Source organism: Tasmannia lanceolata, unplaced genomic scaffold (assembly GCF_043159265.1).
Source record: "Tasmannia lanceolata isolate RefF3 unplaced genomic scaffold, GAP_Taslan_0.1 ptg000021l, whole genome shotgun sequence".
Classification (NCBI taxonomy): domain Eukaryota; kingdom Viridiplantae; phylum Streptophyta; class Magnoliopsida; order Canellales; family Winteraceae; genus Tasmannia; species Tasmannia lanceolata.
Window position 1 is genome coordinate 7,914,876 of NW_027518698.1, and position 14,556 is coordinate 7,929,431.

The following is a 14,556-nucleotide window of genomic DNA, read 5'->3' on the forward strand; positions in this document are numbered from 1 at the left end:
TGACTCCCAAACAACCTGTCTCATCAAGAAGATCCAGAACATACTTCCTCTGTGAGAGGTAGATACCCCTAGTCGAATAGGCAACCTCAATGCCCAGGAAATACCGAAGACGACCCAAATCCTTAGTAGAGAACTCTGTCTGAAGGAAGGATTTGAGCCTCTGAATGCCACCTGTATCGCTACCAGTGATATTGATATCATCGACATATACTATCAACAGAACACAACCAGCCTGAGACTGAAAACTGAAGACGGAGTGATCAACTGCGCACTGCTTCATGCCAAAGCGAATAAGTGTAGCACTGAACTTCCCAAACCAGGCTCTCGGAGATTGTTTGAGACCATAAATGGATTTCCTCAAACGGCAAACAAGAGAAGATCTCTCCCCCTGAGCAACATATCCAGGAGGTTGCTCCATATAGACCTCTTCCTCCAAATCACCATGAAGAAAGGCATTCTTTACATCCAACTGATGAAGATGCCAGCCATGATTCACAGCAAGGGATAGCAGGACACGGAGAGAAGGAATTTTCGCAACTGGTGAAAAAGTCTCGCCATAATCAATCCCATATGTCTGCGTGTACCCTTTGGCAACAAGTCGAGCCTTATGGCGCTCAACTGTGTCATCAGGAAGGTGCTTGACTGCATAAACCCAGCGACAACCAACGGGGCGAGAACCATATGGTAGAGGGACCAAATCCCATGTCTGCTTGGCCTGAAGGGCCTGCATCTCAAGATCCATAGCCGCCCGCCAGCCTTGATGATCAAGTGCCTCTTGTAGAGTCTTAGGTAGAGAAATAGAGGACAAAGACGAAACAAAACTACGAAATACAGGGGTGAGAAAGTCAAGACACAAAAGAGGAAATGGGATGAGCAGTACTGCGAGACCGAGTGCGAGAGGCAATGAGAGAGTCAGAATGTACCTCAGAAGTAGGGATCTCTGGCTGAGATGATGATGGCTCGGGCGGGGCTGAATGAGCAACAGATTTGGTCCAACGCTAATACTGCTTCAATGGTGGAGGTAGAGGGACTGCACAAGGCGCTGACGTCGGCATAACAGTAGAATCAACTGTAGGGGAGGAACTGGACACCGGAGGTGTAGAAACAGGGATGGGATCAAGAAGAACCAGAAGAGGAAGAACAGGAGTATGCAAGGAATCCTCCTGAAGTGTAGAGGGGGAGGGATCCAACGAGATGGACGGACTAAAAAATGACTGAGTCTCAAAGAATGTAACATCCGCCGAGACAAAGGATCGTCACAGGTGAGGACTGTAACAACGATAACCCTTTTGGGTCCAAGAGTAACCTAGAAAGATACATCGTTCGGCCCGAGGATCCAACTTATCTAATCCTGACCCAAGAACGTGGACAAAACAGAGACAGCCAAAAACTCGAGGTGTAAGAGGGAAAGGGTTAGAGGTAGGACGGAGAATCGAGAACGGAGAGGTGCCACCAAGGACCGAAGAGGGAAACCTATTCGTCAGGTAGCATGCTGTGAGTACAGCATCAGCCCAATAGGTCTTAGGGACCCGCATCTGAAAGAGTAGTGTCCGGGCCCCATCTAACAAGGATCGAAGCTTCCTCTCAGCCACTCCATTCTGCTGAGAGGTATGAGCACATGAGGACTGATGAAGAATTCCTCGCGAAGAGAGGAATTCCTGAAAACCATTTGAGTAAGAGAAATATTCCTTTGCATTGTCAGTGCGAAGACATTGGATAACACATGAGAATTGATTACTAACTTCAGCATAAAAATCACGAAACACAGAAAAAACTTTAGAACGATCTTTTATTAAATAAGTCCATGTCATACGTGAATAGTCATCAATAAAGACCACAAAATAGCGAAATCCAAATAAAGAGGTAGTCCTCGCAGGACCCCATACATCAAAATGAACAAGAGCAAAAGGGTGTGAAGCCCGACTAACAGTACTAGAGGGAAATGGCACACGATGATGCTTCCCAAGTTCACAGGCCTAACACTGAAAAGACCTAACAGATGAAGAAGGAACGAAGGGAATCCTGCGTAAACACTCCATAGACGGGTGACCTAGACGGCAGTGCCACTGGTATGCATCGACCGAGCCATGTAGAATCGGATGGGACGGAGTGCACTCGAGACGATAAAGGCCACCCACCTCACGGCCCGAGCCAATCGTCCTCCCAGTCGAGAGATCCTGAAAAAGACAATATGAAGGAAAAAATGAGATAGAACAATGAAGATACTTTGTTAATTGACTAACAGAAAGTAAATTGAAAGGTGACTTGGGGACACAGAGCACATATGATAATGTAATGCTTGGTGAAGGAGAACAACTGCCAACACCAGTGATACGAGAGGTACTCCCATCAGCAAGAGTAATAGAACGTGAAACAACATGATGAAAATCATGTAAAGATGACCGGGTACCTGTCATGTGATGAGATGCTCCCGGATCAATAATCCAGGAGCTAGAACTAGAGAGGAACGAAGTAGGAGAACTACCTGGCTGAACAAGACCAGCAGTAGGAGGGCGACTGGCAGACCTGAAACGCTGTAGCTCATCATAGTCTGCACGAGAGACGACCATCTGATCGGTCGGAGTAGCCAGTGGTGTCTGTGAGGGGCTGTCAATAGGAGCAAGTGAATCTGGAAGGGCAAGATGTGCAGTACGGCCCTGACGAGGATATGGAGTGTGACACACCTCAGGATGGAGATCAATTTCGTGATAGTGACCCCCACGCCTACAATGAGTACAATAAGGCCGAGCTCGACCTCCACGGCCACCCTCTCGGCCGCCGTCATGTCCGCCTCGGCTAGTATCATGACCACGACCGCAACAAAAAATGCCTCCTCGGGAAGAGCGGTCAGCGGCTCCATAAGCAGCAGTAGTCGAGACATCCACGGGAGTAGGAACAGTAATGCTAAGTGCACATTGCTGAGCTCGTAAAAATACCTCCTGAAGAGTTGGTACAATACCAGACCCAAGGATGTGCTGTCGAAGATGAGTGAACTCTGGTACAATACCAGACCCAAGGAAATGAACAACACGGAGCTGATCCCACTGTCTGGCTGCCGTGGTAAGATCAGTGGTGAGAGGCATAAGAGCATCCAGCTGCTGGCAATAGGAGACAAACTGTTTGTAGTAATCATGGACTGTAGAATCACTGCACCTGTGACCCATCCAGCGCGAATAAGTGTCGCAGAGACGGGCGACATTCCCCTCACCAGAATATAATGCCGCAGTGTGCTCCCATACCTTTTTGGCAGTAGGGAGATCCATCATGGTGCTAGCAATGGCAGGGGTCATACTCTGCCATAGAAGTGTACGAACAAGGGCATCATCTACATCCCAATCATCAAAGGTAGGGTCAGTCTCAGGAGGGGGATCATGACGAATAATAGAAATCTTTCGTCGGGCCTTCAGATATGTCTCCACAGCAATCTTCCAAGTCAAATAGTTGGATCCATCAAGACGGGAAGTGGTAATCGGTGGGAATGACGCATCCACCGAAGACAAAGACGACGACGCAGCCTGACGCGGCTGGGAACTAGTAGCCATAGCTGGAGTACGAATAGTAGGGTCCTCAATATGATGGGTATCTTCCATAAGAGACTGGGAAGAAGACTGAAAAGGACCAACAACGAGCAAGTAGAGACAAGGATGAAGACTACAAGCAAGCTAATAGACCGTGACTTCTTGAGGACAACATATGCATAAGGGAGGCATGAGATAGCCTCATGACATAAAGACAAAGTCGAGACAACTCCGAGCCACAAACATCGCAATGATGTAAGTACAAATCCAGAACAACACCATGAAGATAGTGATCAAGCCGAATAAGAAAATCTAGGGCATAGCTATGACCCAAAAGAAGAAGAAGAGATTATGATGGATCATATTAGGGCAAGGAAGAGTGGGGAAAAGAGGGTACTGTAGCAATGCACTGTAGCGATGTACTGTAGCAGTACTGTAGCAAAGAATGGAGGGGTTATGGTTATGGTTAGGGATGGAGAAGATGGAGGTGGATGTTAAGGTTAGGGTTAGGAAAAAAAGAAGGAAAGAAAAGAAAAAAAAAATGGCCCTAGGCATCCATGCCCTAGAGCTCTGATACCATGTTGAGAGAGGTAGAGAAAAGAGAGAAAGTAAAGAGTGAGAGAAAAGATTGAGTTAGGGTTCTCCCCCTCACTCATGTAATATAAATAATAAAGAGTGAAGTACAAAGACAAGTATGCCCTTGGGCATTACAATAAAGACCTAAAGACCTGTTAACACCTTGAACACGCCAAATCATAATAAACCTACAACAATGTATCTATATCTTACGTTTGACACACAGGAATGCTAATTACTTTGTACACAACCGCATTTCTCAAGGCTATTTTTGCATATAGAAGCCACCAAGTCAGACAGGACCATACAAGTTGCCTATATTCTATGTAACTTGGTGATTTCCATAGGTTCAACTATATGTGCTGAATAGACAACCCGTGTAGTTCATATGGCTTGCCAGTTTTTTTTTTTTTTTGAATGGCAAAGAGATTTCATTAATAAAGAATGAGACCGAGAGGGTCCCAAAAATACAATGACAAACAAAACTATCGGAGAGAGGAAGACAAAGAGTACAAAAATCACTAGTTAGGAAGGGAGAAAATCAAAGAGTTCGATACTCTCCCTAGATACCCCCTCTCTAGCCAACCTGTCCGCCTCCTCATTAGCAGACCGTCTAAAATGGATAAAGGAAACCATAGCCGACCCCAATCTATACTGAATCTCATCAAAGATGGCAGCAAATCTCCAAGGAGCCACATGTGGACCTCTAAGCCACCCAATTACATTAAGAGAATCTCCTTCAATCACTACCTTGTTCAAATCCACATTCTGGAGCAATTTGATTCCATGATGAATAATAGCCCTGATTTCCGCCTCATTTGAATCTGCCACCCCAATCGGACCTCTGAAAGCGCAAATTAACTCTCCCCCCCTCATCCCCCATCAACCCACTGGACCGGGATTTCCCATGCCAGAACCATCAAAATTCAATTTTAAGGTTCCACGAGCCGGTGGAGACCACGCTTGAATTATCTTGGGCACGATACTAGAATTGAAACATATCTCTTTACAACCATGCCACAGATCATAGGCCGATACAAACATGACAGTCTCTAAGGTTTTCAACCATGAAATAATTAATGCAATCACCTTGTTGAAGAGGAATTGGGCTCCTTTAGAGAATCCCTTGAATATTCTTGCATTTTGTTGTTTCCAAAGAACCCAGATAGTAGCCAAAAAGGAGACCTGCCAAAGAGTTTTTCCTTTATTTCTCCATGGCGCCTTGGTCCAACCGTCTAGTAACTCCAAAAACTTCACCGGAAACACCCATGAAAGCCCAAATCTGGAGAGCAGTCTACCCCAAACCTCTCTAGCTATCCTACAACGGACTAAGAGATGGTCTACAAACTCGCCAGAATCAATACACAATGCACAATAATCAAGGAGCCACATTTTCCTTTCCCTAAGACAGTCAATAGTCTGGATTATCTCACGGCTAGCAGCCCAACCAAAGAAACATACCCTCGACGGAGCTAAGATGTTCCACACTTTGGCTACTTTAGAGGAATCGAGGTAAGGTAGAAGGTTGTGGTAAACTATTTTGACAGAGAATTCATTCCTTTCATTCATTACCCAACGTTTGCAAAAACCTACCCACTGAATCAAGCTCCCTGTCGAAAAAGTTTCTTCTAAAGGAAGGAGACCAAATCACCCTATTATCAGAATGGCTGAAACACTCCTCCACTATCACGTCCTTAGACGAAGCCAAGGCAACTGCGGGAAGGCTTCTTTCAGCAGCGATTCGCTACACCAATTGTCTCACCAAAATCGGATTCTGTCACCAACATAAACTTTGAATCTGACCCCTTCTAAAAATTTCTCTTTGAAGCATGTAATATCTCTCCATAACGTTTTCTCAGGCTTCCAAAACGACTCCCAGTGACCTTTACACGCTCCATACTTGCCTTCAATGACTGTAGCCCACAGCTGAGATCCCTCCTCCCCAAATCCCCATAAGCACTTTCCTAATAGTGCTTGATTTGTTTCCTTTATTCTTCTGATGCTAAGGCCACCCGCCTTAATGGTCATACAAACTTCTTGCCAACTTACCAATGCAATACCTTTCTTGTCCTTTGCCTCGCCCCACAAAAACCGCCTTTGTATTTTTTCCAATTTAAGAATGACACTCATTGGGCAATTAAAACACCGAGAGCTAATAAATGGGGATATTAGCCAAAACTGCCTTAATCAGTGTGAGTCTACCCCCTTTAGAGACCAAATTCCTTTGCCAATTTTCGACCCTCATCTCCACCCTGTCTACTATGGGTTCCCAACTTTCTTTTCTTGGGGAACCTACCCCAAGGGGCAATCCAAGATAGGTAGATGGGAGGGAATCTACCGAGCACCCCACTACCCCTGCCAGCTCACTAACCTTCGCAACCTGAAGATTAATGCCAAAGAGTTTGGCTTTGTGGAAATTTGTTCTTTGGCCCGTAATCATCTCATAATACCTCATAATAGCTTTCAAATTTACTACTTTAAGGAGGTCTGGAGAACTGAATAACAGTGTATCATCTGCAAGCTGAAGATGGTTAACCTCTAATCGGCCTTCACCAATCTCAAATCCCTTAACAAGGCCTCCTTCTTTCCCTCTATCTAATAATCTACTCAAGTTTCTACAACTACGACAAAAAGGAATGGGGAGAGAGGGTCACCTTGTCTCAAACCTCTGGAAGACTAGAAAAAACCTTTTGGTGAGCCATTGATAATTACGGAGAACCAAGCCGAAGAGACACAAGTCCTAATTCACGATCTCCACTTCAATCCAAAACCCATACGACCAAGTAGATAGTTAAGATAGTCCCATTCCACTCTATTATAGGCATTTTCCATATCTAACTTGCAGATTATTCCTTCCTTCCCCAATTTAGAGTAGAAGTCAATTGACCCGTTCGCGATTAGAGAGAAATCCACAATCTGCCTCTTATGTATTAAAAGCACATTGATTCGGAGGGACAATCATTGGTAGCACCATTTTCATTCTGTCCACTAGAATCTTCGCTAACACCTTGTACAAGCACCAAACCAAACTGATTGGCCTGAAGTCAATCACTTTTTATCCCCCCCCCTTCCTCCCTCTTTACTTTTGGGACCAAAGTGATGAAAGTAGCCCTAGTTCCTCTGTCCAACTCCATCCCTGGTGAAATTCCACAAAGAATCTTAAAATGTCATCTTTTACATACCCCTAGCATTTATGAAAGAATGCAATGTAGAAGTCATATGGGCCAGGGGCCTTATCTCTCATCAATAAGAAGACCCTTTCTGAATTTCTTCCTCTACGAAGGGATGCTCTAAGGATCAACTATCTAGCTGAGATAAGCAGTGAAAAGACACTCCCTCAGGGATCGGGCGCATAAGATTTTCGTAAGAATACAAGCCCTAATAGAAGTCAATTATTTCTTTCATGATATTCTCCTTATTATCAACCATGTCATCATTCACTTTCAAAGCGTCAATACGGTTCCCCCTTCTTCGCACACTGGTCATAGCATGAAAATAGGTCGTATTTTTGTCCCCTTCTTTCAACCATTTTACCCTTGAATTCTGTCTCCAAAAGATTTCCTCTTGAAGAACAAAGCGATTGTGCTCTTCCTTTAAATGGCCCACTTCCTCAATTTCTTCGACTGTAGCAACACCCTCCTCTTCCTTCTTTACTAGACATTTGATCCGCTCTAACAGCCATATCTTTCTTGAAGCTGAATCCTTTTCCCTTTCCCTCTTCCATTTTCTAAGTTTTTTCTTCACATAACGAAGCTTAGCATCAATCACTACATCCGCCGGTCCATCAGCCTTGTGTTCCACCCACCAAGCTCCCAACTTTTCATCCATTTTAGGGACCTCCAACCATGCTAAATTGATTCTGAATGGGATAGGGCCCCATGATTCCATCCTGGGATCCAAAAGGGTAGGGCAATGATCTGAAACAGAGTGGGGGAGCGCCGTTTGACATACATCCTGAAAGCCCACCAACCATCTATGGCAAATTAGAAATCTGTCCAGCCTACTATGACTTTCATTTCTTGCCCACATGTATTTGGCCCCAAGTAGAGGAGTGCCAATGAGGTCTTTTGTAGCAATAAATTCTGCAAAACTATCCATATTCTGGCTGAAATGATTGCACCCGGTCTCTCCTCTAAAAATCTGATTTCGTTAAAGTCCCCTCCAATGAACCATGGGTGAGACCATCTAGAACTAATCTCCTCCAGCTCCTCCCAGAATAGGCTTCCTTCCTCTCTTAGAACTCCCAGAATAGGCTTCTTTCCTCTCTTAGAACTGGACCATAAACACCGGAAAAGGTCCAAAACGAATTGTTACTAATATTCTTCACAACTTGTAGGCCCAATGGTTCCCACCTTGGCATTCCCATCTTATTTTGATGATTCCAAGACACAAGTGATTTTATATCACTAATGTGTTTGAGTGTCTAAGTTGTAGATCATAATGGTGTTAAGACAAGATTGCTTGGATTGAGGCCAAGAAGCACTCATTTGACCACATTCGAAAGGCCAAAGTCGTCGAAAATCCAAGACTCTAGAAAACTTGAAGCATTGCAAGTGAAGACCATTTTTAAGTATTTTTTAGATTGTATTGATCCAATCCTAGCTTAAGTTTAAGAGGCATAAATTAAGTAAATAAACACACACCCTAAATGGCTAAGTGATTGTCTTTGTGGTGTTCCAACACTTTGGAACCCTCATAACAATCCCAACTTGGTGTAGAGTTGGAAGCCCAAAAACAAGAATTGAAAATCTGCTTGACATAGGCTTCTCGGAACTCCGAGATATTCCTCGGAGCTCCGAGATATTCCTCGGAGCTCCGAGAAATGGTCCAGTAGCATTTTTCCAATTTCTGTTTCAATTCCTGGAACTCCGAGATCATTTCTCGGAACTCCGAGAAAATCTCTCGGAACTCCGAGACCACTATTTCGGGAAGAAAAAAGAGCCGTTGGTAACTTTGCCAGATTTACGACAATGCCACCAAACGGTCATATTTTGGTTCTTCTATATATATATGGGTATTCCCACCTTCCCAATCATCAATCCGAACACTCTAAAACTCTATTTGAATATCCCAAGAGTGAATCAAAGCTTGTTTATGCCTCTCATCCTCTAAGATTAGGATTTGGATCATTAGGCTCAAATTTGTACATCTTCTACAAATTGTAAACAATTGTGAGGGATTTTTTGTTTCCTTCTTTCTTATTCAAGAACATTGTATACGGGCGAGTGTTCGGAGAAGCGGAGCCCACTCTCCGTGGTGAGGATTGCCACCAAGGTTAAAGCAATTGGAATTGTAATCGGCACCAATCTTCGCCGGAGTTAAGAAGATCAAATAGTGAAGCCATCAACAGGTTTGGTTGGTGGAGTGGAGTAGGCCTCGCGTTTTGAGGACCGAACCACTTTAAATCTCGGGTGCACTCTCTCTTATCTCATGCTCTTTATTTTGCATTGCACTTAGGATTTAACTCGTGTGCTTATTTTTCATTCTTGATCTCTTAATCTTCAAAATTAGGTTAGAAGTTTTCAAAAGGTTAAAACTTGTTAGCAACCTAATTTTTACCTCCTCATAAGTTGCCGTACTCGGGACCACCCTTGGAATTTCACAACTATAGAGAGAAAATCATCCTCTCCATGAATCAATGAGTTCCCATTTGGCTGCATCCCACACAATCAGAATTCCACCCGTAGCACCAATCGCATCTAACGATACGAAATCCCAATTTCCACGGAAACCCGAGCTTTTAACAGCTGCCCTATTCACTGAATACCACTTCATTTATTGAATGCATAATATATCAGGAACATATTTACGCACCATCTCCTTCACTTAGAGCTTTCTTATTAAAGGCGACCAACCCATTTATGTTCAAGGATAGGATCTTCATCATCCCATATGGATGCCTTTGGACTTCCCCTTAGGTGTGCTTCTGCTATGCACACCCTTCAGATTTCCATTCTCCGAACTCTGATTTGCCCCCCTTGTAATTTATATCTAACTTCAGCCTAACCAGTTCTCTCAACACTTTTCTAGATAATTCCCTAGAATTGGCCTCCTCACTCATACGCAATTTCATTTCTCTTACCTCAGCTTCTCTGTACATCTTTCTGAGTCTCGCCACGAGTTCAGGATAAGTTAAACCCAACACCTTACTTGTTTGCATAAAATGGTCAACAAAGGACTCAACTACCAACCTATCAGATGCCTGCCATTCGATGGGAAGCACATCTTCTCCATCTCTGATAGATACTGCCCAACCGCCTCTCCCCTCTGCTCCCCCGCTCTTGCTCGAATTCATACACTGATCCTGATTAGTTTGAGAACCAGCTTCAGTAGGAATGGGGTCTGGAAACTCAGAAATGGGATAATTCTGGGTAACTGCTATCACACACCCCGAATTCATACACTGATCCTTATTAGTCTGAACTAGCTTCACTAGGAATGGGGTCTGGAAACTCAGAAATGGGATAATTCTGGGTATGTGAAGACTTTGATGGATCTTGCCCCGACTCCTGCAAAGCATCAACATGTGGAGACAAAATAATGATATCCTTCATACCTTTGTCCTGAGAGATTGAGACACCATTGAGACTCCCTTTGGCTGAGATGTCGGCGATAGCCTCCTCCCAATGTAGAAAGAGCCCTCTTGCAGTGTCTGCGGGTGGCAAACCGACCTGAGCATAAGCGTTATGCCTCTGATCCTTCTGAGACGCAATATCTCGAGACTCCTCACCCTCTGCCCTAACAGAATCGATTCTGAACATTAAATGGCTACGAGAACGAGGAAGCTCTCCGGACATTCTACGGATAGAGAACTCCGGTCGTGGTGAGGATAAGTGAAGAGACTTTCCGCTGCTAGATGGAGGATACGGCAGTCTCCAAGTGTCCGATGAGAAACAAATCAGAGGAGAATGTTGGGGCTTCGGTGACGGGATATCAAGATCCACCTTGTATAGCGGGCTGGGCCCAGCTATAACATTAGAGAGGCCCTCGATTAAGCCCAATAACGGCATATTATATGATGTAACGAACCATTCAAAGGGCTAAGGCCATCTCCTATTAGAGAACCAGGCCAGATCCGAGGTACCGTATTAGCACTTACGCTACCTGCTCTAAAGTTATCCAGGCCACAACAGCTGTCCTTTGAGGTGCCTTCCTGACTTGATATCACCGGTAGCACATTAGGATGCAAAAGATCTGGCGGATTATTCAAAGAGGACTCTGTGGGGATTCTAACTTGTGGAGACACGTCGCAAGCCGAAAAGACTACTAGAGATGCATGACAGGCCTCAACCAATGAGACCAAACCCTCTGACCCAGGGGTTTGAATTTCAAAATTTTCGCAGCCATGCCATGTTGCTAGCATGCGCCAGAGTATTTGCGCCATTCACCAAAGGGCTAGAATACGTTGTCGCAGCCTCCCCTAATCCAAATAGGGGGTATTCCGTTATTTACATGCAAATTTCATTTCGTTTCGGCCGAAATGGCAGAAACATTATGGTTTCATCCGAAAACCGGAACGAAAGACCAAAATATCGTTTCATTCCGGATTTCGTCCGATCCCGGTAATTTCGGATTAATTCACCGAAATCCAATATTTCGTCCGAATGAGGGGACCCCGCTTCACCGAAAAACTAGTTGACTTAGGTATTTACCTTGATTGGGTGACCCCCCTATAGATGAGCAACGCGTAGTGGGAGCACCCTATGCTGGGGCCTGAAAATACGATAATTGAGGTTTTGAGACCAATGCGATAAATGGGCTTTTGAGATTCCATTTTGTTAACAACAAGAACTGTTTCTGCCTGCACGGGTAAGGTTCTTTTGTGCTATGAGGTAAGGGTCGTCTGTGATATGAGTTTCTCTTCCTCATAGTGGTCTAAGGAAAGTAGAAATCCCTCTTCCTCAATAGTGGCTAAGGCAAGAAAGTGACATATTTAAATCAAAATGGAGATGCTGCTAGGTCAAAACTCAATCAGTGGGATAAGAATCCCTATCATGAAACGATCACTCTCCTTTTTCCATACCTTATCCTTACATCACTGGAAAATCTTCCGAAGATTGAACGGAAAATAACCTCACCGAGATGACAAGACAACCTCTCACCAGATCATCCCAGCGGAGCGATGAAAAGTGTCTTTGGAGCGAATACCTTTGAAGTAGTTCGAAATTCACACCAAATCTAGGATTTCGTCTGAAATTCCTGAAATTAAGGATTTCGTCCAAAATTGATCCAGTTAGTTGTTTTTGTCCGAGTCTCCTTGTCTCTTCTTGGTTCTCTTCCCTTCATCTTTTCTCTTGTTAGTATTTACATGTAAAGTCATTTAAGTAAATGTCCATTTACCTAAGATTTACATGTAAATAACGGAATACCCCCCATTTGGATCTATTAAAAATAGTTTCAATACCCAAATCTAAAAGGATAAAAAGTCAGCTCTCCTCAAAATCTTAACTTCCAAACGGTTGGGTATTTTTCCAATTTTAAAAATTCATAAATTCTATCATGTCCAAACATTTTAAATCCCAAAAATCCGATAAAAAAAATCTCATAATTTGGTCTCCAAAATTTTTTCATCTTGTCAGAGTCAACACACTAGTCAATAGTCAACATAGGCATTTCAGCTGATTGATAGTGATTTTCTTTTTAGTAAATGCTGGAATTTTTACATATTTGGTTTATTTAGTTGTTCTTATATTTTTCTAGCAATTTCTGATTTTTTGGGATTTTTTCCATATTTTTTTCCGGAACGAAAAGTTTCGAACGAAATTTGACCGAACTGGCTGAAAATTTTCGTTCAGGTGGCAAAAACGAAATGGCCATCGAAACAAAATTTACAACTTAGATTGATACTAAAGGAACGATATCACTGCTCTCTGGGCATGCTGCTACAATGTTCTGGCCGCGATTTTCACCTTCCAGCAGATCTTCTTGTCGCTCCATGATGGCTCTATTTCCGGTATGAACAATATTACCAATTTGAGCAAGGCCACCTTCTAATCCTTGAATGTTCAAATCTAGGGAGGACCAAATCTTCCCAAATTTCCAACATTCCACGTGCCTCCAGAAGTTTACAAACCCGCATCTGCAGCACTTCCAGTCTCCCCGATCTTCCTTTTTGCTCTTTGGAGTCATGCGAACGATCCGACGATTCTGAAGGTTCATATGATCTCTCCAAGGATGATTCCGGCAATTCTCCATCACCCTAGCTCCTTTGCCTTGGATTGTTATACGAACGAACGACATTAACTGAGAAATTTCTGGGTTGCCAGTTTGCTAAAACTGGCCACTTTCACATGACCATTTTTGGATTTTAGATAACTGGCAGGCCAAAAAATTTAGTTTTCTAAAATCCAAAAATAGCCATCTGAAATTAATTAGCAACTCCCATAGCAAGAACTAACAATAATAATAAGAGGAATGCTAGACTGATAGGCGCCCCAGCAAAAACGGGTAAAAGGGCGCCGCCCATTGGTTAAAATCCATTCAGGACAACTATTATCGTAATTTTATGTGCCATCCCAAATGGATTTTGACCAATGGGGGCGCCCTTTTACCCGGTTTTTGCAAGGGCGCCTGTCAGTCTAGCGTTCCTCTAATAATTAAAGGCGAGATGAAGAAAAATATTATGATGATGAAGATGAAATTGACAGCAAATAGCTTCTTATTATAGTTTAAATGGTTCACCTTATCATTGATGGCACGCAACTGCACTTTTAGAGCATTGGAGTCTTCGACCCATTTGGGCTGATTTCCATTTACTTTGTTAGCCCAAGCTTTTTTTAGAGCTAATCGCCACTCGGAGATTTTGCATCGAATCTCCTTGTTGAGTTCGACCCATTCAGGTGCACATCCATTTTTTGAGAGAATTCTATACAAGGTGTCTTCTGCAGGGTCCACATGGAGATTCGTTCTCAAGTCCAAAGGCCTTCCTTTTCCTGGTAAGTTCTCAAAGTGGCCTTCTTCCATGGAATGCCATATTCTTTGCTCTACAACATTAATGATGTCAGTTTCAGACCTGAACAAAGGACAAGCATTCAGAATTGTACACATCATGATAAAATCAATAAAAGAACAGGAAATAAAAATAACATGATATTAATAACAATACATTCCACAATTAATTTTCTACAAATCAATGTGCAACAAAAGACATATTTTAGAACGGTTTCTTTTTAAAATCCAAACCTACTTTGCATGAATGGATTATTTGATCATGCACACGGTATCCACAGGACTTTTATCTATTTCAACTAATTAAGGAAGTTCTTGGAAAGTTTTGTCAAAGAAATACTCTCCTTGGCACTATAGATAGATATTTTTATTGTTCAGATTTTTCCTTGGATTCTGTCATCAATCAGCTGAATGCTAAATTGAAGTCTTCGAAACTAAAATCAATATAGCATTACCGTCTGGTTACCCTCTCCTTAGCTTATGCAAATGTCCTCAAGTTAGCATCAAGAACTCA

At 43.2% G+C, this 14,556-nt stretch overlaps 1 protein-coding gene across 5 annotated transcripts in view; it reads right to left on the reverse strand.

Annotated features, from left to right (window-relative positions):
- The window catches only part of LOC143855555 (uncharacterized), a 31,207-nt gene that overhangs the window by 12,479 nt on the left and 4,172 nt on the right, over positions 1-14,556 (reverse strand). The window contains exons 1-2 of one of the 5 annotated variants that reach the window (XM_077365709.1): positions 10,651-11,174; positions 1,789-2,177 (exon numbers count right to left, since the gene is read on the reverse strand). In XM_077365709.1, coding sequence (XP_077221824.1) covers positions 2,140-2,177; positions 10,651-11,104 — 492 coding nt within the window. In that variant the 5' untranslated portion in view covers positions 11,105-11,174 and the 3' untranslated portion in view covers positions 1,789-2,139. Of the gene's footprint in view, positions 1-1,788; positions 2,178-10,650; positions 11,175-12,728; positions 13,307-13,775; positions 14,107-14,556 lie in introns of those variants that run through there. The other 4 variants (XR_013237931.1, XR_013237932.1, XR_013237930.1 and 1 more) reach the window with 4 other exon arrangements.